At 48.8% G+C, this 25,182-nt stretch overlaps 1 protein-coding gene across 1 annotated transcript; it reads right to left on the reverse strand.

The window, feature by feature from the left end:
* Positions 1-282: 282 nt before the first annotated feature.
* Positions 283-23,770, reverse strand: LOC135820838 (nucleoporin 88-like). The gene is made up of 17 exons (XM_065333881.1): positions 23,250-23,770; positions 20,965-21,134; positions 20,168-20,293; positions 18,868-19,185; positions 10,961-11,168; positions 10,005-10,083; positions 9,314-9,391; positions 7,547-7,645; positions 7,173-7,269; positions 6,676-6,780; positions 6,337-6,393; positions 4,523-4,624; positions 3,953-4,078; positions 3,660-3,806; positions 2,215-2,341; positions 1,291-1,391; positions 283-882 (listed from the first exon to the last, which is right to left on the reverse strand). The coding sequence occupies exons 1-17, from the start codon at positions 23,463-23,465 to the stop codon at positions 822-824; spliced, it is 2,217 nt and encodes a 738-aa protein (XP_065189953.1). The 5' UTR covers positions 23,466-23,770; the 3' UTR covers positions 283-821.
* Between the last annotated feature and the right edge of the window lie 1,412 nt (positions 23,771-25,182).

The raw sequence follows: 25,182 nt of genomic DNA on the forward strand, positions 1-25,182 counted from the left end.
AGCCGTTTTTTTTTTTTTTTTTTTTTTTTTTTTTTGGTGCCATGCATACCGAATTTATCCTTACACCGAAAGGTCAGGGGTTGGCTTTTACCGAAATTTTACAACACCGAAAATAAGGTGATATACAGTATTTGTATCAAGCACAGTTATTCCGTACTGTTGTTTGTATATGAGTATTGCCAGTAGGAGCCTCGTCACCACGTCCACACCAAACTATGATGCAGGGAGTCGTGAAAGCCCGGGTTTTCACGATTCTCTGTTATGATAGAAGACAACAATAGATCTATGGAAAGAACATACACAGTCATGTACTCTGTACTTTGATTTTCATGAACTCTCGAATACTGTAGTCTCGATGCAATTCATGTGTAGTACATGTACATGTACATGACGTAGTGCCTTTACCGGCTTTAGTGCACATAGTCAGTGTAGGTCGCCATGGGCACCACAGCAAATACAGGATTGACTGCTGCTACATGAAGTAGGAGTACGGAAACACTGCTGACAAGTACCAGTATACCACTGTGCACCGCTGTGCACCACTGTGCACCACTAGCACTGTGCATACGGCACATAAAACATGACATTGCATGAGGAGGTTGATAAAAAACAAACATTGAATGATGTGAATGATCTGAAAAGAGCACACGCCGCAAAAGCAACGTCGAGGCAAAGCCAGCTTTTCAGAAGAGAACAATCCTAGAAGAGGATGACAAATGAAGCAGGAAGATGACAGCAACGCTTAGCAAGAGAGGTACGCACATGCGTGTATGCACGGCATACTGTATAACGTGGAACGCAGAACGCACTTTGCCTGTCTGTCATGAGACTTGCAGCTGCAACGACTTGACCGAGCTGACCAGCTGCTCAATATCATCCGTGCTGGAAGGAAAACACAAGCATGTGCACACACGCACACACGCACGCACACCACACATACACACACACACACACACATGCGCAAGCATGCACATGTACATACAGTCAGACCCATTTGTCCAGCCTTCTTTTATCCAGACCCCTCGCCACCAGGAAAATTATTACTAGTGCAAGCACTATGAAAGGCGTATTTCTGGTGCTCAAAGTCATCAGGCGACATCATGGAGACTAGCTCCCCGCACATCACTGCACATGTGTGTATGTCCAGCACCATCCCTACCATTTCTAAAGCATCCAGAGAGCCGTGCAAGTTGAGGACACCAAATATACACACTTTTGGTTTAGGTTTCAACTAGCACAAGCGTGTAATACATGTAGGTATAATGGTAGTGCAGTCAGTGCTAGACTTACTCCTGTTTTAGCAGAGATCGAATAGTTTTCTGATGGTCCTCATTGAGCTCTGGTGCTTTCTGAGACATCCCCGCCTTGTGGTAGTCGGACTTTTGACGTACCTGGGCAGGTCATGCATCAGTCAAAACAACAGGATTAGGGCCCTGTTACATTGACAACCAACAACAGCATCATGATGAAGGAACGGCACCAAGAAGAGATCAAGAAGTATTATGATGATATCAACAGTAAGGCACAAAGGTCTCAGCAGCAAGCGAAACCAGATTCTCAACAGAATGCTTGTAATGATAAGTTGCATATAGCAGTGCATGAATAGGTTCAGCATCATAATTTTGACAAATACGCTTAAGTCGTTTCACAGGTAGAACATAGAAAGGAATGGAAAATGGAGTGAGCAGTCGCCGGTACTTTACAGTATCTGTGATATGCACATGGACACATGTTTACAAGATCAATATTTTCAGTTCTAATGCCTGGACAGTCTCTGACACGACTACACATTGAAGACATGTTCTACTTCCTGGTAAAAAGAACATTTCGTTTGAAAGTGTATGTGTATGTGTGTGTGTGTGTGTGTGTGTGTGTGTGTGTGTGTGTGTGTGTGTGTGTGTGTGTGTGTGTGTGTGTGTGTGTGTGTATCCATGTGTATGTGCACCATCACCACTAGATGTTGGAAGTTTCTTTTTCAATTTTTCACGTCTTCGTATGAGGCGTGAGAGCTTCATAATAGGCAGTCATTATCTACCAAATAGGCTGAGTGAGGAGACATGGACTTGGGCGTTTATTTCACTTGCTGTCCGGCTTGTTTTACTAGGCTACTTTAGGACAGGTAGAAGAATGAAGGCAGCAGCAGCAGCAGCGGTAGCAGAACAACCCTACACCGCTAGCCTACTGTGGTACAGTGGATTAGAGCTGGAAACTGACCATGTCCAGTAACTGCTTGGTCTTCTTCAGATCCGCAGCCTGGCGCTGAAGGTTTTCCGCCATCTGCTCTTCAGCAACGGAGCGCACCGGGGCTTGGAATTCCAGAGCGTGAAATAATGCGAACAGCCTAAAAGTGAAGATAGCAAGTACCACAAGCACAGACATGTCACTGCACTGCCCCATGCCTTACCAACAGCCAATGGCCAAAAAGCCAGAATCCAAACCGATTCTATTCTCCGCTGAGTGGAACCAGCATTTAATTACTTACTTTTTTACCAGGCGTGGGCCATCCCCTGATCATAGGTGCCAAACATTTTTAGTATAATTACTCAATCAATAAATTTGTACAAGTTGTAAAAAAAACAAAAAAAAAAAACAGCATTTTTAGGTGTGTTTCCCTGTTACAATGTTCTTCCAATGACATCGCCAGGGTAGTATATGTAACTGTTATACCAATCATACGCAGTGTGAACAAACAATCATACGCAGTGTGAACAAACAATCATACGCGGTGTGAACAAACAATCATACGCGGTGTGAACAAACAATCATACGCGGTGTGAACAAACAATCATACGCGGTGTGAACAAACAATCATACGCGGTGTGAACAAACAATCATACGCGGTGTGAACAAACAATCATACGCGGTGTGAACAAACAATCATACGCGGTGTGAACAAACAATCATACGCGGTGTGAACAAACAATCATACGCAGTGTGAACAAACAATCATACGCAGTGTGAACAAACAATCATACGCAGTGTGAACAAACAATCATACGCAGTGTGAACAAACAATCATACGCAATGTGAACAAACAACCTGGTCACTAACTGTTACACCAATCATATGCAGTGTGAACAAACAACCTGGTCACTGGCACCCCAACAGCAATTCGAAATATGGATTACATCAGAATTTTTCAACTAACTTGGATTAAAAAAAGGATGGCATTTACATGAACAGGGTTGACCTGATTAGATTACTGATATGCCAACAAAAATGTCCACGTATGGATTATTACCGTAAAAGCCCCTGTATACGCCCGCTCGAAATTACGCCCACCCTCCGTGTACACGCCCAGTCAGGGGAAGTCAACACTTTTGTTTCCAAATAGTGCCCATGCCCATGCATACGCCCAGCCATGCCAGCAGTACATGTATAGGTACTGATACCCAATACTTACTGCTATCCCTATTCCAAGTATATGCCCGGTTCCAAAATAACGCCTGTGCCCTTGTATACACCCAGGAAATCGAGTCTGCTATTCTATACGCCCGGGGGCCTATACACGGGCTTCTACGGGTATAATTATTGTGGTGTGACTACGTTGGCAGGGTTTCAACAATACAACATGGCCAAGTGCATCATGTAAACGTAAATCCATGTACATGGCAAGTTGAAACCCTGACGCAAACGCAGCCTAAAAGTGCGGGACTTACCGCTGGGTTAGGTCCTTGTGCTTCTCAAGTAGCGTGAGTGACTGTTGATCTAGGTCTTCCTGATTAGTGCGCTGCTCACTCAAACTGTGCACCAAAGCCTCACACTCACGTAACTGATGCGCCTTTTGCCGCTCCAATGCCTTGGTCCTGAGCATGGGTCACAATGGAGCAATCGAAGAGCGCACGTGACACAACATACATAACAATAATAATAAGAAAATTCCAATGACAAAGAGGAGTAGAAAAAGACCAGTGTACATCAGGTAACGGAGCAGTAGAACCAGCAAACTCACCGTTTTGCAATGGCAGCCGCTACCTTTCGCATCACTGGTATCTGGGCACTAAACGCATCCATTGTTTTGTCCAGAAGTTCACTGCAGGTCTTATCAGACAGCTGAGCGGAGCTAGACGATGGCAGCCTGAGCAAGAAGCAACACAATGGACATTAGTCACTTCCAGCCTCTGTACCAGTTGCAGGTTGAATCCAAAAATAAGCTCTAGCAATGGCACGTATACAATGATAAGTCCTAGCAATAGCATGCAATTCAAATTACAATAGTACAGAGGCATACAACCAATGCTTCTCCACTTCTTCGCCTGGCACATGTAGGCATGACAGGAGGAAAGCAACATGATTGCTTATCATTTTGAAATCGACCATACCTTTTTTGCTGGCTCGTATGGAACGAATTGTGAAAACAATTGTATATTCCGCAATGTATTGCCTGTGCACTTCTTCTGTGCCACATGGGCCATGGCAGCTTGGACAAGTTGAAAAGCAAGGAGCTTTAAATTTGGGTAAGTTTCTACAGAAATAGGACAGGCACATGGACCAATACTGCAAACATGCTTTTCTTTCCTACCTCAGAACAGGCAATGTGCTCCTCTCCGCCAATATCTGCCTAATCTCCTCCACAAATGGACTTGAAGGCATAGATGACTGCGCAGATCCACTGTGAATGGCCCTGCATGGCACACAAAGCACACAAACCATTGTGTCAAGTCAAATATTAGGGCTGCATTCATCCTCTTGGATTTTCCCCGCAGATTTTTCAAATAGACTATTTCACAAACTACGGTGGGACACTGAAAAGACGCACCCCATGCATGGCAACAGGAAACCGTGTACAGGTGAACGTGCTTCGCTATGGAGCAATACACCCGTGCCACTTGGCTCAACTGCCTGCAACACGGCCTGCGATGGAACTGTGACAAGCAGCGATGCGAAAAAAATTACAGAAAAAAACTCTCGACTGCATCGCTTGTCGTTCATCGTGTCGCGGAAGTGATATTGTGCATCATGTTTTAGTGTAGGTTGTCCCTCGTTAACCCTTTAGGAGCCGACCCATACTTGAATGCATTCAAACTAGGGGTGAAACGGTTCCATGTTTTTCATGTTCGGGTACCCGAATGCCAGCATTGTTTCCCACGGTTCGGGTATCGGTTCCATGCACTCTTTTCTCCAGATCGACAAAAAGCGTTCGCGACAATTATTTTTTAGAAAAAACATTTTTACGAGCAAGAATGAGACATCGGAGAGTCCAAGTGCGAAGAAGATAATGACCAGAGAACTCTTTGGAAGAGTGGGGATCGTAAGGTAAGACATTTAAAATCTTGAGTAGACTTGATGTGTACATGTACTTGTACAAGAACGAGATTCTTCGAGTTTCGGTTCGAAATTTGACGGAACGGGTACCCGATTCTTTTCAGCTGGCGGTTCCAAAACCGGTTCCTTACCCGAACCGTTTCACCCCTAATTCAAACAGGAGACATCAACAGATGGTAACTCAGACATCGCTCAAATGCAACGATTTAAAATCTAGGTCAAAGAGAAAACTCTCAGTTGTCTGTAGAAACAATACGTGAAGTGCTGCATTGATGGTTCCTGAAATAAATCGCTCGAAAGTCGGGCCACGATCTTGGCAACTTTAAAAATCACGCAGAACTCAAGTGTTGAGAAATTTCCTACTTTTCGTCAAGCTGAGTAACCGAAATTTGCACGGGATTCATATGTGCGTTTCTCAACTCAAGAGTACACAGCCAAAAATCAGAACCCAGCGATCAATGGCTAGCGCAGGATGCAAATGCACGCATTTGGAGCATTTCTCGTACCGTCACTGCACTCTAGCAGTGGAGATACGGTGTCCTGGCCACCATGGTCTACCCTAGGATGTAATAGATTGGCGAATCTGGATTGAGTGCAAGCAGGCGGTGTGGTCCGAGCAACGTTGGCCCAACTGAACAAACCAAGGGTGTAGTACGCAAAATGTACGCATATCGTACAAAGATTCTGTGAAAACTATCCAAAAACAGCAAAGTCCATTTCCACTCCAGCCACTCCCAGTGTGGGGCTGGTGTGGTCGGATTCCACTCCAAGTACACCTACTCCAGATTCGATCGGATTCGGCCAAACGGTCACACTCACTCGGAGTGCACTTGCTCGGGATTCGCCCAATCGATCATGCCCCTAGTCTCTTCCTGCTGCAGAGAACTTTCCAGGAAGCCCAAGATTGCGAAGATTCAAGTGAGTAAATCTTTAAGTTACGGTCCAAAGAACACGAGGGCTAATACGTAATCTCTGGGGCCTTAACAAAACTACGGAGAGTTATGACAGAACAGCGCAGAAGAAGGAAATAAGTGGCAGAATGTGTCATGGCTGATAGAAACATGCACTTACCGGCCAGTGGTTTCTGTCAACTCGTCCGACGTGGCCAATGCTACAGTAGTAGGACCTCTGCACAAGACAAAGGTGCAGCGGCAATATGACAAGACAAAGGTGCAGCAGCGGGAATATGACAGCAATCTACAGCATACAGCAGATCTGCTCACGCATGCAATAGACAAGATCTGCTCACACACGCAATAGACAAGATCTGCTCACACACACAATGGACAGCATCTGCTCATGCATGCAATAGACACGATCTCTGTGATAGAAAACTAGCAGTCAAGCCAGTAGTAGCACTGGGCTCGCCAGTCACCTTAGGAGGTGATTTGTACTGTATCGGTAACTCACCTCATATCAACTGTGGAGCATACACCATCGTCCATGAGGCATACAAGAGTGTGTCCAAGGTACGCATGGTTTACTGCACAGAAGCTGGCCAGGTGACATGTGGCACTGAACAAAGAAACAACAGCAGGACAACAGCTGGGTTCCATTGGACATTTTCATTCTGAAATGTTGCCTTCAAAGTTCGCTAAACAAATTTGCTTGCTACGCGTGATCATGGGACTTTAATACTCCTAAAATCCTTTCCGTTTTCCATGTTCAAAAGGAAACTGCATACTGCGGTGAATATTCAATAGCTGCAGGTCAGTGCATGACAATGTGTGTGTGTGTGTGTGTGTGTGTGTGTGTGTGTGCGCGCGGCAAACACCGGTTTTACAGTAAACACAAGCTGCTGTTATCCAGGTTTATTAACAAGATACTTGACCAGGCCAGTGCATGCATGTCCATCGACCAAATTCGGTCGATTCATGTACACACAGAAGGTAAAGGGTTAAACTAACCTGTCTTTGAATGGCCTACTGCTGATCAAGGATTCAATGTGACACGCTTCCTTTATATTCAACTCATCCACACTACTGTCTGCTGCCGCACCCTCCTCTGTATAGAACAAGAACACCATCAGTAGGAATCAAGCATGAGAGAGAGAGAGAGAGGGAGAGAGAGAGAGAGAGTGTGTGTGCGCGTGTGTGTTGACAAGACAGGGCATACACAGGAGACAAATGCAATGCTACTACAGTACATGTACCGTATCCAGCTACCAACTTGAGCTAGCCAAATACATCTCAATAATATCCACTAGACACACATCACGTTCGTACAGATTTACAAAATCTGGTGGTAGGATGGCCCACTAGTAGTCACTCGCTACACTTACCCTCCACGCAGAATCGATCAAGTCGCCGTAGCCAGGGCAGTGATACACAGTGGACACCAGAGCTGTGCGTGCACAAGTAGCGGTCAGTCGCATCTGACACTGGCAACACACAACAGCAACAAGCAAGAAACAGCCGCAGTGGTAACCATGAAGATGAGTAGCTAGTGTCCGCAAGGGGGGGGGGGGGGGGGGGGAAGAGCAGGAGAAGTTACAAAATATCGGTCCGAAAAATCGGTATATACAGGCGTTGCCTAACTCAGAGGGAGAAATGAACTTACTTGAGCTGAAATATAAGAGTAAAAGCACTGCACCTGTTACTCACAGTCTCCTAGTGCCGACGAGGCATGTACACCAGCCACTAAGGCCGTGATCGTTTGGTCGGATCCAGATCCACTGGATCTGCAATGATCGATTGGTCGTATCCGGATCCAGATCCTTTGGATTTGGATCCGAGCAACCCTGCTCCCATCGGATCCAAATGTGACGTTTGTGCGTATATGGGGGGGGGTAAAAATCATTTTTGTACTCATTGTCGTACCACGGCTGTTCCAGCACAGGCACTTATAAATATGGCGTCGTTCGGTGCGATTTATGTAACATTGTACGAATAGTGCAAATACGGGATGAGTTTGCGTTTTTGGAAGAAACTCATGTCGCTCCTCGCGTGGTTTCACGATTTGGGAAGCGAATCCAAGAGAAATGTTTTGAAAGCGCTCGAGCGAGATACTCGACTTTTAGGTAATTTGAGAGAGAAGAAGGGTGGAAAGGCGTTCTGGCCTGCCCAGCTAGCTGTCTTTCCGCTTCAAACTTGCTCAAAACTACTCCTGGTAGTCCAGAGATCGACCGCCCCTGTGATTATCGGCCTCTGCTTGGCGTGCGCGCGTGTACAATATTCAAATTGGACATTTCGTACTCGTTCAACGCACAATAGGAGAGATATCACAATTTCCAGCTCACTTGGCCGGCTGCTGTCTTCTTCTACAATATCCCACATGCCAACTAAGCAATTTACAGCAGGAAGCAGCCTTCTAGACTCAACAGCAACTAAAGGGCCACGCCATTTGTCTTCCGAATCAAGAGAAAACAGGTTCCTGACCCACCTCGCGAACACAGAAGTTCATGCGCGAACAACAACGACACTCAGGGAAGACAACCAGAGGATAGTCCTCTACCTGGGAAAATTGCCATCTAGCCTGGGAAAAATCCAGGAAAGGCTTCTTGGGGCCGAGTTTGACAGCGACGACACAAGGAGTACTTCAGAGTGAAGCGAAAGTTGCACGACGCAGAACAAATGTTTCTTGAAGGAAAGGCAGGCATGTGAGGTACGAGCGGAAAGCTTGAAACAAGACGCACGTGATCAGCGTGTTCCCAAGGCTGTCCGGGCTAACCAGTCACCAAAATCCACGGGAAACCATGGCCTACTTGTGTTCTGGCGATTTGAAAATTCAAATTTTCTTGCCATTGAAGCCCGATCGAGACTTTCGGCGGCCATATTGTAAAGTGGCGTGAAATCGCACAAAAAAACAGCCGTGGTACGTCTAGTGGACTTTCGTTGACTTTTCGTTCGTACGACGCGCGCGATCAGCACGACTTTTGCCCTTTTGGGTGACCTGTCACCGCCATTTTTTACTTCGTCAACATGGCAACAGCCAAGGTCCGAAAAACATACATACACACACACACACACACACACACACGCACACACACACGCACAGTACTAGCAATATACAAGGAAAATAAGACAGCAAAGTGCATGACTGAACTGACCATGATGCAGTGCTACTTGTGATGTGGCCGCACCAGCACTGGACACTGAAGACTCCCGCTCATCCTGTACAGAATCATCTAAAGGAAGATAAGGACAAGCAAAATGACACTACGATGAAATGCTAACTTCGCTGCTAAGTGTCACAAGCTCTTTATTAAAAGTTCATGACATGAATGATTGAATGCACGCCTGGAAACCGAGAGTTATCAAGCTCCAACTTGGCACTGATAACAATTTTACAGTTTATGTTTCCGACTTACAATATCCCCCCACCACCAGGTAATATCCCCCCACCCACCACCAGGTTCTCCAAGCCTCTTTATTGTGGAGCTCAAACTTCAAACGTTCACACTGTTGTACTGTTGGAAAGCACACAAAGATGTAGTATCCCAGGAGGAAGGACATTCTCACATGTAGCATATTACCTGCTAACGCCAGTGCAACGCCATTAAACACACACAGAACTGTAGCATATTACATGCTAACGCCAGTGCAACGCCATCAAACACACACAGAACTGTAGCATATTACCTGCTAACGCCAGTGCAACGCCATCAAACACACACAGAACTGTAGCATATTACCTGCTAACGCCAGTGCAACGCCATCAAACACACACAGAACTGTAGCATATTACCTGCTAATGCCAGTGCAACGCCATCAAACACACACAGAACTGTAGCATATTACCTGCTAACGCCAGTGCAACGCCATCAAACACACACAGAACTGGCTCATCATCCTGTGCAGCCGAACGTGCCCAAGAACCCTAAAAGAACACACAAAGGCATCAAATTATCAAACCTTGCAATACACACTGTGTGAACAGTAGAGGGTACTGTAAATATACAAATTTTCGGCAGCTATTTAATTTCGGCTATATTCGGCACCGACCCAAAACGCCTAAATTAAAACGCCGATGAAATTTTTCACAGCATCTGTCGCACTATACCATGCCCTCTACCCCACGCCGAAAATAAATCGCCGCCGAAATGTCAAAAATCGTGAAGTGCCGAAATTTTGCAGCGCCGAAATTTTGTATATTTACAGTATAGGAGAGATACTGTAGGCAGAAATACACCGTAGCCTCTGTATGCGGAATGCCACAGCGCTCCCTGATCCTCAATACAGAGATACCGCGCCATGCTGAGATATTAGAGAGGTTCCGCACTACGTAAAGCTGTGCAACTCTAATACGTAAGTGAGCGGGAAAACCCCATGAATTCACGAGTTTGCACTCCACTTACGGAAAGTTGTCTACGTAGAGTACGTAGATAGGGCTCTGATAACGTAGCTGGTCCGCAAGTGGATTGGGGTACACATGTATGACTCTCTCCCCAGGTCGACCCGGTCGTACACTGCCGCATTCCGAGTTGCAGGGGAGCTACGTGATTCGAAAACTTCGTATGGCGGAACACAGATCTGCATGTAGTGTAACGAAGACTTGCCGTAGATTGACTACGTTTTTTACTAACGTAATTACGGTATGCGGAACCTTTCTATCATGTACCATACGTGTACGTCACAATATCGTAAACATCAGAGTGCCGCACTGTAATCATAACTTGGCTTGACACAACGACTCTCTCCAAATGCACTAAAGCACACACACGCGCACACACACACACACACACACGCCCAGTTACCTGAACAGAATCATCGGCACTGTCATCGGCAGCATCTTGTCCGGGCATAACAACGCAATGGTAGATTCTGCCTGCCGCGGTAGCCACCACAAGGCCGGGTGGGTGCGAGTCTAGGCAGCACACTGAGCAGGAGTCTACACCATAGTTATCCTCGGCTGGTGGCACCATTCTCAGTGGACCAAGCACGGCGGGCCGCTCATTCTGACATCTGAACATCAATGACCACACACGCATGTAGAGAACAACAAAGTAGTTAGTTTCATTACACAAAACCAAGTCTTTTCCGAAAGCTTTCCTCCTCATTCTACACGGAAACGAACCAGACCAGCATCATGAATCTACAAGTAAGAGAGTCTAAAACAATTCAATTTAGGGGCAAAACGGTTAGCGCGGTTGACTGCCTAAGTGACCGCTCAGAGCAAACGAGTGGTTAACTGCCCGCACGGCGGACTGTACGTAAGTCGTTGAACTGTGTTAGTGTGAGTACATGAGCTTGCACTGGGAGTGCTGTGACTGTGTGCAGTGTAAACATGACAAGGTGATGTGACAGGCGCGGTCCAATGGAGACTACTTCCGAAGTATAACATCAATTATTATGAGCTAGCTGTGATGCATTGAGCAAGTGATAACCTGCAATTACAGCGTATGTTGTGGTGAGTGCTTCTATAGTGCATGAGGTAACGGAATACATGTACTTGAAGTACCGTATTTTCCGGAGTATAGTGCGCACTTTAGATATGTTGGTTTGCGTTGCGCAAACCGTAGTTAACCTACATGTCACAGAGCCGCATCTCCCGCATGGAGATGCCGTCCGCGGACACGCCAAAACCGGATAAGTCTCATACGAGCTCCGCTAAAGTTGTACGCACTGCCGGGCTCCCGCGCGGGGCCCCACGCAAGCATTCGCAACCGCGATGCGCGTACGGCATGCCGTATAAGCCACCTATCCGCCTTGAGTGCAAGCTCACCCAAGGCCACCCTCGCAAGGCAGGAACAAGTAAAGACATTCACCAGTTGTTTGTGGTGCCAGCCCGCCGCAGAAATTGTTTGAAATTGTCTCTTCTAAGCTTCCGCTCTCAGCGATAGTCTAGCACCCACCATGGCTTTCTCGCAGGCACAAAGGGAGTCTATCCAGCAGATAGTGGCAGCCAGCGTGGCAGCAGCCCTCAGCGGCAACGCACCGGAGAACGCCACGGAGCAAGAAGACGGTATGTGTGCTGATGAATTCATGAACTATACGCACATGGGTTACCCCTCCTGTATTTCGCACGTCTCGTTGGAGACAGTCGATCGGATAAGACGAATCGAGTACATAGATCTGGCAATACTGCTCCCGCCCAAACCTATTTCTGCCGGGGAGCCAGCCCCTAAGAGGTTCCGTATGGACGAGGAAGGGGCACTTTCGGTGACAAGCGCACCGAAAAGAAAAATTATGAACCTTGCCACATGGACCGAGGCATGGTCTATTTTTAGCCTGATCGCCATCCGCGATCACCCTCGCTGCGCCGCTGCACTGATGCAGCATCAAATACGTATGGTCCAGGCAGCCGGGAAGTACCGCTTCTCGGCAGTCGTGGACCATGACACGCGGGCACGCCAGGCCCTGTCAAAGGACCCAAGCCGATCCCTGGCAGAGCTCGACACGGAGCTTTTCGCGACGTGTTTCACGGGACAGGCCCTCCCCAATTGCAACATTTGCAAGAAGTTGGGGCACTTGGCCGGAGCGTGCACCTCGGCCTTTCGCGGCAAGCAGGCGAAAGAGAGTGCAAGCACTAAATCAACCGAAATCTGCCGCCGCTACAATCACGGCGTCTACAGCGGCCCATGTCGCTTTCGACACGCCTGCCTCTTCTGCTCAGGCTCGCACGCCGTGTCAGCCTGTCCAGCCAAGAAATAAGAGCAAACAGCAATCAGCCCCGGCACCACTTTCTTGCATTCACCCGCCCCCTGACACCCCTATGAACATTGCTGCATTACACCCCAGCACCCCTATCAATATTGATGCATTACACACTGAATTGCTGGCGCACCCTAATCCTGCATTCGTTCATTCTCTTATTAGCAATTTACGTGCCTGCTGTCGTATCGGGTTCACTGGACCCCGTGACGTGTCCGTACGCAGCCCGAACTTGTCTTCAGCGGCAGCACACCCCGAGGTCGTTGACCAGTACCTGGCCACGGAATGCAGTCGCGGCCACACCAGCCCCTTTAACGCGCCGCCACTCGTCCATCTGTGCACCCCTGGCGTAGGTGTGGTCCCCAAGAAGTCGGGCGGCCACCGGCTCATCATGCACCTGTCCGCCCCGAAGGGAACAGCGTCAATTCGTTCATTGACAAGCATGCCTACCGTTTCCCTCTAATCACGATTGACACGATAGCAGACCATGGGCGCAGGACTGGACCTCTTGCACCGCGATAATTCAGCAGGGTGCACCGCCTGGGAGTCCGGCATATGCCGACACGCCGGGGTCATGGCCCTGATACGCAGCACCATGCAACTCGCCGCTCGCCACAACTTCTGCCGGCTCGTCCGTCACATCGCCGGCGTCGACAGCAGCATTGCCGACGCACTCTCCCGGGCCCAGTTCCAGCGCTTCCCACGGCTGTTCGCGCACGGACATCTAACAATATGGAGTCGTTCGGTGCGATTTACGTAACGCGGTGCAAACCTCGTGAATACGATGGGAGTTTGCGTTTTGGGATGAAACTCATGTCACTCTCCGTGTGGTTCCACGATTTCGCAAGTCAAACCAGGATTTATTATTTGAAAGCGCTCGAGCGAGATACTCAATATCCAGACAATTTGAGAGAGAAGGAAGGTAAAAGGAACTCCTGCCGTGGTCAACCAGCATCCTGACCTTTTCGAACCTCTCCAAGCTGTCCCTGGTAGTCTGGATATTGACGCACGCACTGATTTTCAGCTTCTCCTCGCCGGGATCACGGGTGCAACTTTCAAATTTGCCGATATGCACTCGCACACACGCACAATTGGATCTACATCACAATTTCGGGGCTATCTGTGTGCTTGCTGCCTTTTTCAGCAATACCCCACATGTCTACTGGGCAGTTTCCACCAGGCCTCGGCCTCCTGGACTCAACAGCGACTCCAGCGCCATGCCATCTGTCCCCTAAATCGCATGAAAAGGTAGCTCAGCATCGAACGCACGGGACCTGAAGTTTGTGCACGGGACGTGATAAAACTTGGTGAAGATAGCCAGAAGATAGTCCTCTACCTGGGAAAACTGAAAGCTAGATAAGACTGGGAAAACTCCTGAAAGGGCTTCTTGACGCAGGCATGTCAACGATGAATCAAGGAACGAGCGAGAAAGAAGGCTTGACTTGTGCAACGCGGAACAAACTGTTCCTGAGACGAAGTTGGCCATGTGAGGTACCAGCGGAAAGCTAGTTTCAAGAGGAACACGGAATACCTGTTTTCCGGGTAAACCTGGCCTGGTAGCTTTCTAAATCCAGCGAAAACCACAGCGAAATCGGCTGCTGAGAATTTGAAAATTCAAATTTCCTTGCCGATCCAGCCCAATCGAGACTTTTGGCTGCCATCTTGTTAAATGTCCAAATTTCGCGAAAAAAAAACAGCCGTGTTCCGCCGTCTGGTTCCGACGCGGAGACTGCCCCATCATCACTCGCAAGTGCCCAATCCGACAACGGATAGTTGCATCCGTCTGCAGTTGGCCAAGCGCTCCAGCCGCCAATTCAAGCTTCCGGCAATCCCAGCCACCACTACGCGGGCTCCCCGTACGTCCGTAGTCCCTCCAGCCCAGCATCTCGCATATCTGCTCTTTTCTTGTTTTGTTTCCCCTACCCTACTAACCCACCTACAGTTTCCGCGGTCAATGATTATCCATGCCCTCGCCAGGGCGAACCCTTCATGGTCTATCTTACCACTCTGTGGGCTTACCGGGCTTATCCGGCCCCTTAGAACCCCCTTTTTTCTTTTTTGGGAGGAATGGTGGCCGACAACCCGCAGGCCCCGGATCGGCGACCGCTGTACTCGGGGGCGCTCCATATGTACGCGACACGCGTGGCCCATATGGCGCAAACAAAATAAGGGCCAGGCACCGCGTTGCCGTGCTACCGAGGCAAATTGTAGAGGGCGTTAAGCCTACCTAGCAGGTTGTATGTTTGCCCGTATACTAGGGGCACGGCTCTGCGAGCCTGACCTGCTCGCTGTCTTGTGCTCTGCGTGTATATCCAGGCTCGCAAGCCGCACGCATAACATCCCGCCGGAGGATCGCCTGCAGACACCACCACCGCAAGCAACGGCTCCGCAAGCCAATGCTTTGCCGCCCGCTGTCTATTGTTCTGTGTGTCTATCCAGGGTCGCTAGCCCCGCTCGCATAACATCCCGCCGGATGTCCACCTCCCGCCGGAGAATCGCTTACAGACACTACCGCTGCAAGCTACGGCTTCGCCGCCCGCTGTCTGTTGTTCTGTGTGTCTATCCAGGGTCGCTAGCCCGGCTCGCATAACATCCCGCCGGACACCTCCCGCTGGAGAATCGCTTACAGACACTACCGCTGCAAGCTACGGCTCCGCCGAGCCAATGCTTCGTCGCCCGCTGTCTATTGTTCTGTGTGTCTGTCCAGGGTCGCCAGCCCCGCTCGCATAACATCCCGCCGGATGTCCATCTCCTGCCGGAGGATCGCTTACAGACACTACCGCCGCAAGCTACGACTCCGCCGAGCCAAGGCTTCGCCGCCCGCTGTCTATTGTTCTGTGTGTCTATCCAGGGTCGCTAGCCCCGCTCGCATAACATCCCGCCAGATGTCTACCTCCCGCTGGAGAATCGCTTACAGACACTACCGTTGCAAGCTACGGCTCCGCCGAGCCAAGGCTTCGCCGCCCGCTGTCTATTGTTCTGTGTGTCTGTCCAGGGTCGCCAGCCCCGCTTGCATAACATCCCGCCGGATGTCCACCTCCCGCCGGAGGATCGCTTGCCCCCGCAAGCCACGGCAACGCAAGCCAACGCTTACGTGCCCCTCCATGCGTCCACCCGCAAGGCTAAGTATCTATGGATTAGGCCAATAGCAGAGGCTCCCAGCCCGCGGGGCTGGGGAGGAGGGGGCTCTCGGGTCGTATTTGCATTAGCCCCACGGGACGAGGGCGAACCTCGGCCAAACCAGTACAGGAACGCCCCGCCGAGGTCAGGGGGAGATCTCCCACTAGCATAACCCATAACCCACGGGTCCCCCGCTTACAATCCGCAGCCACGCCGCCGGGCCAGTGTGTTCCGGGAAGCGGGCCGCCGTTCGGCGACTCGGCGCAGGATGCATACACCGCAGCTTGGCCACCGTGCCATGCTGCCTGTTTAGGGAATGTGCACGTGTGCGGGCGTATGCGTGTGTGCATTTGTGTTGCATGCGCTTGTGCCTGTGTCCTCCTAGGCTCGCTAGCCGCCGCTCTCTCAGCGCGAGCAGAGCACCTGATTGCCAACTCAGTAGCCACTGGCACACAGCACACGTACGCCCCAGGCCGGCGTGCATCCCTGGAGTTCATGGGTCGCATGCGCCGCGACGCACATCACCCAGATCAGAACGACGTCATGCTGTTCGCTGCCGCAATGTCTCACTCAGTCAGCGCCAGCACTCTGAGAGTCTACCTGGCCGCGGTCAAATACCACCTCCTCCGCATGGGAGGCCCGGTCGGGGTTACATCCTCAAGCCGCATCACAGCCCTGCTCAAGGGCTTAGAGAGGGAGAGAGCGTCGCTCCCCAGGCATTCGTCAGCACACCCTCAGCGCCAAGCAATCACCGTCCACCAGCTGAAGGCTCTCCGCCATTTCTTGGATCTGTCCTTGTACTCTCCGGCAGACAGACTAATGTTATGGGCTGCTCTGACGACAGCCTTCCACGGCCTGCTGCGTGTGAGTGAGTACACGTCGCTGTCACCACACGGTCTCGGCAGCTTCAAGATGCTGAGGCGCGAACACCTCCAACTAGCCCAGCAGGAGGCCTCTCTGCAGCTCCAGAGGACGAAGACGTCTCAATTAACAACAGGTGGGGAGGTAGCGCTGCATCGCTACGCTGACCCTGCACTATGTCCCGTCCGAGCCCTGCAGGCTTACGTTCGGTCCAGCAAATGGAGTAATGACAAGCAACCCCTCTTCAAGTTTCAGGATGGTCGCCATCTCACGCCGAACATCAATGCTGTCCTACACAAAGTGCTAGGTCCAAGCATCAGCAGCCATTCCTTACGCGCCGGGGGAGCCACACACATGGCGGATCGAGGCGCCCCAGAGTATGCCCTGATGGCTGCAGGCCGCTGGTCCAGAGGGGGCATATCGTACGTACATTCGCAGGCCCGCAGGCATGCCACAGCACTACTAGAGCCTGCGTGTCGCAAGCCACTCGGTACTTTTATTGGAGGCACGGGTGCTGCCGATGGGCGCCGCATAGTGCACGCACATCGGCACCATTGAACTATTCATGTGTACTAAGATTTAGTGTTCCGCTGCCATAGCAACCTAGTAGTACACGTAGCCGTTCCGACGGCGCAGGACCCCGCGGGTCGCTTCTGCTGTCCTTGCCTCTCTGATGCGCGATATGTGTACATCATAATAATCATGACCTCATACTGAGTACATGTACGTCATACTTGATTACCGATCACAGGCTCATGATTATTCATGCTGGAATAAACGCTTGCGACACCCCACAGGCTCGTCTCTCTTGTGTGGCATGAGGGTTAAATGTTGGTTTGCGTTGCGCAAACCGTAGTTAACCTACATGTCACAGAGCCGCATCTCCCGCATGGAGATGCCGTCCGCGGACACGCCAAAACCGGATAAGTCTCATACGAGCTCCGCTAAAGTTGTACGCACTGCCGGGCTCCCGCGCGGGGCCCCACGCAAGCATTCGCAACCGCGATGCGCGTACGGCATGCCGTATAAGCCACCTATCCGCCTTGGGTGCAAGCTCACCCAAGGCCACCCTCGCAAGGCAGGAACAAGTAAAGACATTCACCAGTTGTTTGTGGTGCCAGCCCGCCGCAGAAATTGTTTCCCACCCTCCCGCACCATTTAAAAGGCAGGAGGCACGGGTGCTGCCGATGGGCGCCGCATAGTGCACGCACATCGGCACCATTGAACTATTCATGTGTACTAAGATTTAGTGTTCCGCTGCCATAGCAACCTAGTAGTACACGTAGCCGTTCCGACGGCGCAGGACCCCGCGGGTCGCTTCTGCTGTCCTTGCCTCTCTGATGCGCGATATGTGTACATCATAATAATCATGACCTCATACTGAGTACATGTACGTCATACTTGATTACCGATCACAGGCTCATGATTATTCATGCTGGAATAAACGCTTGCGACACCCCACAGGCTCGTCTCTCTTGTGTGGCATGAGGGTTAAGTGCTATTTTAGGGCCTAAATCGCAGGTGCGCACTATGCTCCGAATATGAAATGCATGTACTTCAATGACGATTGAAGTGCGCACCCCCAATGAAGATTGGGGGTGCGCGTTATACAAAGGTGCGCACTATACTCCGACAAATACGGTACTAGTAATACACAATACTACATAAAAGCACCGTATGTGTCATATAGGTTAGAGCTGCTTGGCTAACACTTTTAAAGATTCTGGTCAATCGATAAGCTGAAAGATGTAACCACTCCAGCCCGAGTTCTATTTGTACAGCATAGAAATGCATGGAACAGCATCCAGCATGAATGGTGAGCAATCACCTCAAATTCAACATACTTTGGCAAGCGGCACTGGCTGGTACTAACAGCTACCCAGAACAATAAGAAAGAAAAGAAATACATTTGTGTCAATAATCGTCAGGAACTGAGCCCACATCCTCTTGGCATGTTGATCAATCTGGTCAACAGGAACAGATGAGAACAAACGAAGCACTTTCAAAATGCAGCAAATTGAACACTTACAAAACACCGGTAGAGCTGGGAAGAACACACTGGAACATGTACACATCTCCGCTGTCCATCAGAGCAAACACACCACAGCACTGCTGCTGCTGTTCGTCGCCAGCAACACCGTGAGAAGTTGCACGCGGTGCAGGACACGGCATACGCATGCACCTATCGGGTAGCACGTCAAAGTCGACAACGCTCTCCGTATTGGCCATGGAGATGGCACGGGTTGTGTCATACAGGTTTGACTTGGAGCTGTCCTGGAAACTGCTACCATACGGTGCAACAGCATACGTCTGTAGAGATTTTTGCGGCTTGGCAAAGGAGAATAGCCTGAAATAGAAAAGAGTGCACATAAAGTTAACGAGAGTAACAACTAAAAAGATAGTAAAAGTTAGGGCTCAAACGGTCACGGTTTTACCCCTAACGGTTAACTGCTAAGCTAACGGTCGGTTTAACGGTTATAACCTATAAGACACGGCAATCCTGTGGACTCTGTTTAACCGTATATTTGACTATACTCATTCAAACAATGTACCCTATTCAGTACAATGCACACTTGTACATTCTCTTGCATGCTCATTCATACATAATTTCACACCAAGAGACCAGATATGACCGAGTTGACAGCCCAGAAATTGCTTACGCGTGCGACAGCCTGCGAAAGTGCATACTTTGCAACGACCTGATACTTGAAAAATTGACTGAAAAGTTACTGCATAACCGTTATCTTTATCGGTTAACCGTCAATTCTTCGTAACCGGTCTGCAACCGGTTAATCGGACTAACCGTTTGAGCCCTAGTAAAAGTACTTGTCATACTGCCAGTGTCAGGGTCACGATGGGCAAGATTGAGTATGTAATTCAAATGTACATGGGTGTACTAGTACTTGGTTATGTTCTTGCTCCTCAGAATCAAATTTCATCTGGTGCTCACCATCTCTCTACAGGACTCGACCCTAAGGTCTGCCCTAATCGACTTGGATACAGAAAATGCATATTTAGAATCTTATTCCGGGCATACCGGTAACACAAGGCCTAAATTTCTAATCGCCCAACTTCAAAAACCTTGGGCATTCTGGAAAGTTCTCTGCGACCAGAACAGAATAAGCTCAGCCTGAGCACTGCCAATGTCATACATCCAACCAGCCAGAGCACTGCACCTCAGCTGATCATGAGCCGTTCAAATTGCTTTCACTGGTGTTTGTATTACGCTGCATGTGTGCTACAAGTGTGCTGGAATCAGCATGCCAGTTCGGGGGGGGGGGGGGGGGGGGATCACTCCTAAAACTGCTGCCACTTTCCAGCTCACTCACCGAATGATGTTGTCAGACGTCAGAATCAAAATATGGCTTTCGGATACACTAGCCGGGTGCCAGCGGAATTGAAGGAGGTCAACATGACTGCTGGCTGACAGTAGCCGCTCAGCAATTAGGAACGACCTGGCAGGGGAGTGTGTGTGTGTGTGTGTGTGTGTGTGTGTGTGTGTGTGTGTGTGTGTGTGTGTGTGTGTGTGTGTGTGTGTGTGTGTGTGTGTGTGTGTGTGTGTGTGTGTGTGTGTGTGAGAGAGAGAGAGAGAGAGAGAGAGAGAGAGAGAGAGAGAGAGAGAGAGAGAGAGAGAGAGAGAGAGAGAGAAGGAGAGAGACAGACAGACAGACAGACAGACAGACAGACAGACAGACAGACAGACAGACAGACAGACAGACAGACAGACAGACAGATAGACAGACAGAGAAAATCAGAAATAGCACTGCGCACCAACAAGGTAAGAAAGAAAAGGTCCATATTCACGTAGCTTTAATATCAGTAACAATTTTTGCAAGGGGGAGAAGTACAGCCTAAAATCAAATTTTCACCACGCGTAGTCTACTGGGTACTGAGTTGAATGGTGTTGGTCCGAGGAAGCCACAGCACTCTGTTTGTTCTTTATCAAATTTACGAATCTCCAGAAAATGAAACAATCACTGAATCAGTTGCCCATAAACGTGGAATTCCATGTAAGTGGCTGGTAATAGCATCCAGCTATCAGCCGCTAATAATTGCACTATTGTTGCCCCTATTGCCATTATTCCAGCAGATAATTGTACAACATGTATACAGATGACATACTCACCGACAAGACACTTTCTGCTTGCCATCTCCAAATCTCCCTAGATGAGCACGCGTACCAGGTAACTGCAACACCATCACCTGCTTCTCACCCAGCAATGCTAGGAAGTGGCCAGACGGACTGAACTTGAGAGACTTCACCTGAAATTGTGGTGTTTGACTGCACAGTAAAATCTTCGCCAGCACCAGCAGCAGCGATGAAGACAACACAAAGCAACACACAGCACAGAAGCAAATTTCAAAGTATTGTTATTGATTCGCTTCAGCGAATGAAAAGGGAAGAATTCTGAAAGAAAATACAGTAATAATATAGTGCTGAACTGCTAGAGTTTCTATTGGACTGCAGAAGACCAGAAATCCTGCACCAGTTCTGCTACAGGCATATTTCACACGAGCCATGCCACCTCCCCCTCTCCAATAATAACGACTTCTGGCTCCACTCTGCCCATAGTTTTAAGTACAGCGTGAGGTGGGTAGGCCCCTCGTGCCGCATGCAGGAATCAACATTTTCTGTACACGGAGTGGGTCCCTGGCCAGTTACTGCCCGCTATGTGTTACCGAGCTGTGAAGTAAAACCAGCCACACCATCATATGGATCCATACAAAAGCAGGATATAGTCAGCGTTGTCATGACTACGGACTGGATGTGACATAGCACGTTCAAGCGCTATATAAGGAGCAGCAGCTCTATGCGTCAGTCCACGCATCAAGGTCCTGGAAAGACCCGTTATCATTGTCACGTAAGAATTGTAGCATTCAAGCCATCACACGTGGCTACTTTTTTCTGTTGAATTCAGCCTATCTACAAATGGCTAAAGCATGTGTCGTTTGCTGCTTAGATCCCTTCCAGTCTTGTCATGAGACTTTTCCTACCATGGGCATGTGTGCTGTGAGCGATGTAGACACACCCCTTGCCAACACACACACACATATACACACACACACACACATATACACACACACACACACACACACACACACACACTTTGAACCTTGAACGTGCCCATTGCACGAATAGAACTATCTGCTAGCTTTGCAGTACGCACACACACGCACACACACACACACACGCGCGCGCGCGCGCGCGCGCGCGCGTATCCTGAAAAACTATGTCAAATCTTGCCGCCGCTGCCAGTGGGGAGACTGTCGCCCGATGGGGGCGCAGATGAAAGCTTCTTCTTTCCAATGCATAAGAAATGGGTGACCGAATAGGATTACGTATACAGAGAGGGGGGGGGCATGAGCATCGATCCCCAGTTTCTCGTTTAGGCATGGATGGCAGGATTTGGCAGCGTTTGAGTAAGTTGGTGCCAGGGCGACATTGGACCAACCAGTGCTGTGCTCAATGTTCTTGAGCTTTCGGTTCAGATCTAATCAACTTTGATAGTTCCACAGTACCGGTTTTCTCCAGTCGCCAGTGTCTTTAATGTCGTCAATTGTTTGCCATGTTCCTTCTTGAATGGAAACTACTGTGAGACTGGAATATGTGTAAAATGCGTGTGGTAAAGCTGGACAACCCTTTCTAGCTGCTGTGTCCAATGTTAGAAAGTAGGTGTCACTGTAAGATGGAGTTTGTGACTGACCACACTGCCCTCCAAAAACATTCACCTTAGCCAGTTTGGGCTGCTCAACTCAATTTCGAATCATCTAATTGGAGAGTTTGTCTTAGCCGAGTTTGTGATGACGAAGTAAATATGTAGGTTACCGTACATCCCCACATATAAGCGCATGGGCATATAAGTGAAAATTTGCTACAAAAAAAGATGTTTGCTGTGTGAATATGTTCGGGTAGAAGCCCATGCGCTTATATGTGCAATAAAGGTTTGTCTGTGTCCTACACAACGGTGTTATGACAATGCTTAGCAGTATATCCAGCTCCCGGGTGTTTCACCAATAGTGTTCACATATAAGCGCTTACGTCCGGACATAAGCATATGCGCTTATATGTGCGGAAGTACGGTCAATAGATTCTTGTCCTTGAGACCTCAGAAGGAGTTTGTCTTATCCGAGGGTTCATCCTAGCCCGAGTTTTTCTTGTGGAGTTATGCCGTACAGTTACGGATGCACAGATTGGACGAGTCGGAGGTAGCGCGGCAGAGTTTTGTTCTATGCCATAGACTGGGCAGGGGGTATACTGCGACATTCAAACCATAAATGGCATAGTGAACAGTTTTGCAAAGTTTAAGGATACGAGTTGTGAAAGGCTGCATAGAAATTCTGAATTTCTGATTCTCATCCCTCATCCCACCCCCTCAATATTCCCACAACAGTGAACAGTATGATTCTAACCTGGTAGTCTCGAAGTGCACCATCATCTTTCCCGCTACCACCTTGAAGGTGGGCCTGAATTCGCTTTACATTGACAAAGCAGAGATCCTTCTCCTCGTTGCGCCATACGAACAAATCTCCCTCGTGCTGTGTAATGCATGTAGGTCCGCTACTTCTGAAGGCAGAGGGCAGTAGAAGAGGATGCTCAGCGAGGCACTGCTGCCACGTTTGATCCATGATCAATCTCAAACAGCCACTAAAAGTAGACCATTGAGTACTGTAGCTCGGTTCTTGTCGATAAAATTAATGATGATTATGAATTATTGGACACTAACGAGGAATGAGAAAGGCGCTTACTACCACGGAAATCAACAACCTGTATAGACGTGTATACATGTAATCATAAACAGCAAGCCAATATTCATATCCCGGACATCCAGTTACTAGTTGTTCCAGTACAGTATTTCAAGATCGACATGATCGGAACATAAACCATGTCAAAATAATAGAAAAGACTCGTGCTTGTTATTTTCAAAAAAAAATACAACAAAAAAACTGAAAAATTGCGCTGTTTTCCTGATCCTGGCCGATCCCGCGCGGGAAAACTCCGAAAAAGTCTCCGCGCGCACAGCTAGCTACAAAACAACAAGAAGTCAGTGAAGATGACGACGATACTGTTTTCGATTTCTCGTTACATAACAGATCTCCCTTGCTGGGTTTCTTCAATTACTTTGTTTGCAGGCAGTGCAGCAGCCACTGGCCAGGAGAAATGATGATAAATGCTGTGCGGTGATGCCAAGTAGAGTATTTGAATCCCAGCACCATTTTGGCCTTCCGTTACGTCTTGTTTTCAGGTACTGAGTAGTCCTCGTTGTCAATTCCAAGCCATGTCGATTGGAATGCCCAGCCAATCGCATGGTTAGGGTCTGTGGCTGAAGTCCACCCTGGAAGAAGCTGCCTTCTTCGATTTACTGGTTTCGGCATCGTGAAATAGAGGAGCCACGGACACGAAGCCGTCATTGTAGATCTCAGTAAGCACTTTTAATTCTGGGGGGGGGGGGGGGGGATCATGATAGACTCGAATAGAGAGCCAAGGATTAATGTATGAAAGAAAAGGACCAAAGAACTACAAGTAAGACCAAGAGTACATAAACCAGTTCAAGTACTAGTATTCTTGGTAAGACGTGCTAAAGCTGATTGGCAGTTAGTACCGTTGGTCAGTGCCGTGCAATGTTATCGCATGAGCTGATTGTCAAGTAACTGGTGGTGTTAGTGGACATCATAGCGCAACCTGTACTGGAAGTTCCCTAGGATGATCATGCCTCAAATTTAAGCAGCAGCATTCGGCCCTGTGCAGATTTGTCATCAACCTCCATACCATAGCTGTGCTCTCCATCTTGACACGTTCAGCGCCACAGCACACAGGGCTTTGCTTCTAATCTCCATGCGTCGGGCGCGCATTATGCTCTAATGATAGCTTGCATGCCGTCCTACCGGTAGGACCCAAGAAATCGAGCTGCAAAAGTGCTTTTCGTTGAGAAATTTCTCGAAACAATTGTTGAGATGAGGTCTTTGTCAGGCAAAGTAATGGCGCAAAATGCAACGCTATGTGTATGCGCAATTTTATCGATTGTCAAAATGGCCGCACATAATCCTGCCGGAGCGCTAGCAACTCTGTCCAAAGTGAATTTTGACCATGGCACATCAATCGTGGTGAGGTCCTAATGTTTTTATTAGCTTGCCAAGGCAGTGGAATGCATAATTCCATACTCAGTTTCCATGGTTACCATAGAATTTCGTAGAATGCCTTGTGCGATCACGTCTAAAATTTGTGGACTCCTTCATTAGCCCCTGAGCAACAGTTCAGGGTCAAGTTTTAGGTCAATGTTAGAACAGAGGCCATGCAGCATGTCTGTGTATGATGGTCCTACCGGTAGGACCGAGGTCTATGCAA

The sequence above is a fragment of the Sycon ciliatum genome, chromosome 1 (assembly GCF_964019385.1).
Source record: "Sycon ciliatum chromosome 1, ocSycCili1.1, whole genome shotgun sequence".
NCBI lineage: Eukaryota > Metazoa > Porifera > Calcarea > Leucosolenida > Sycettidae > Sycon > Sycon ciliatum.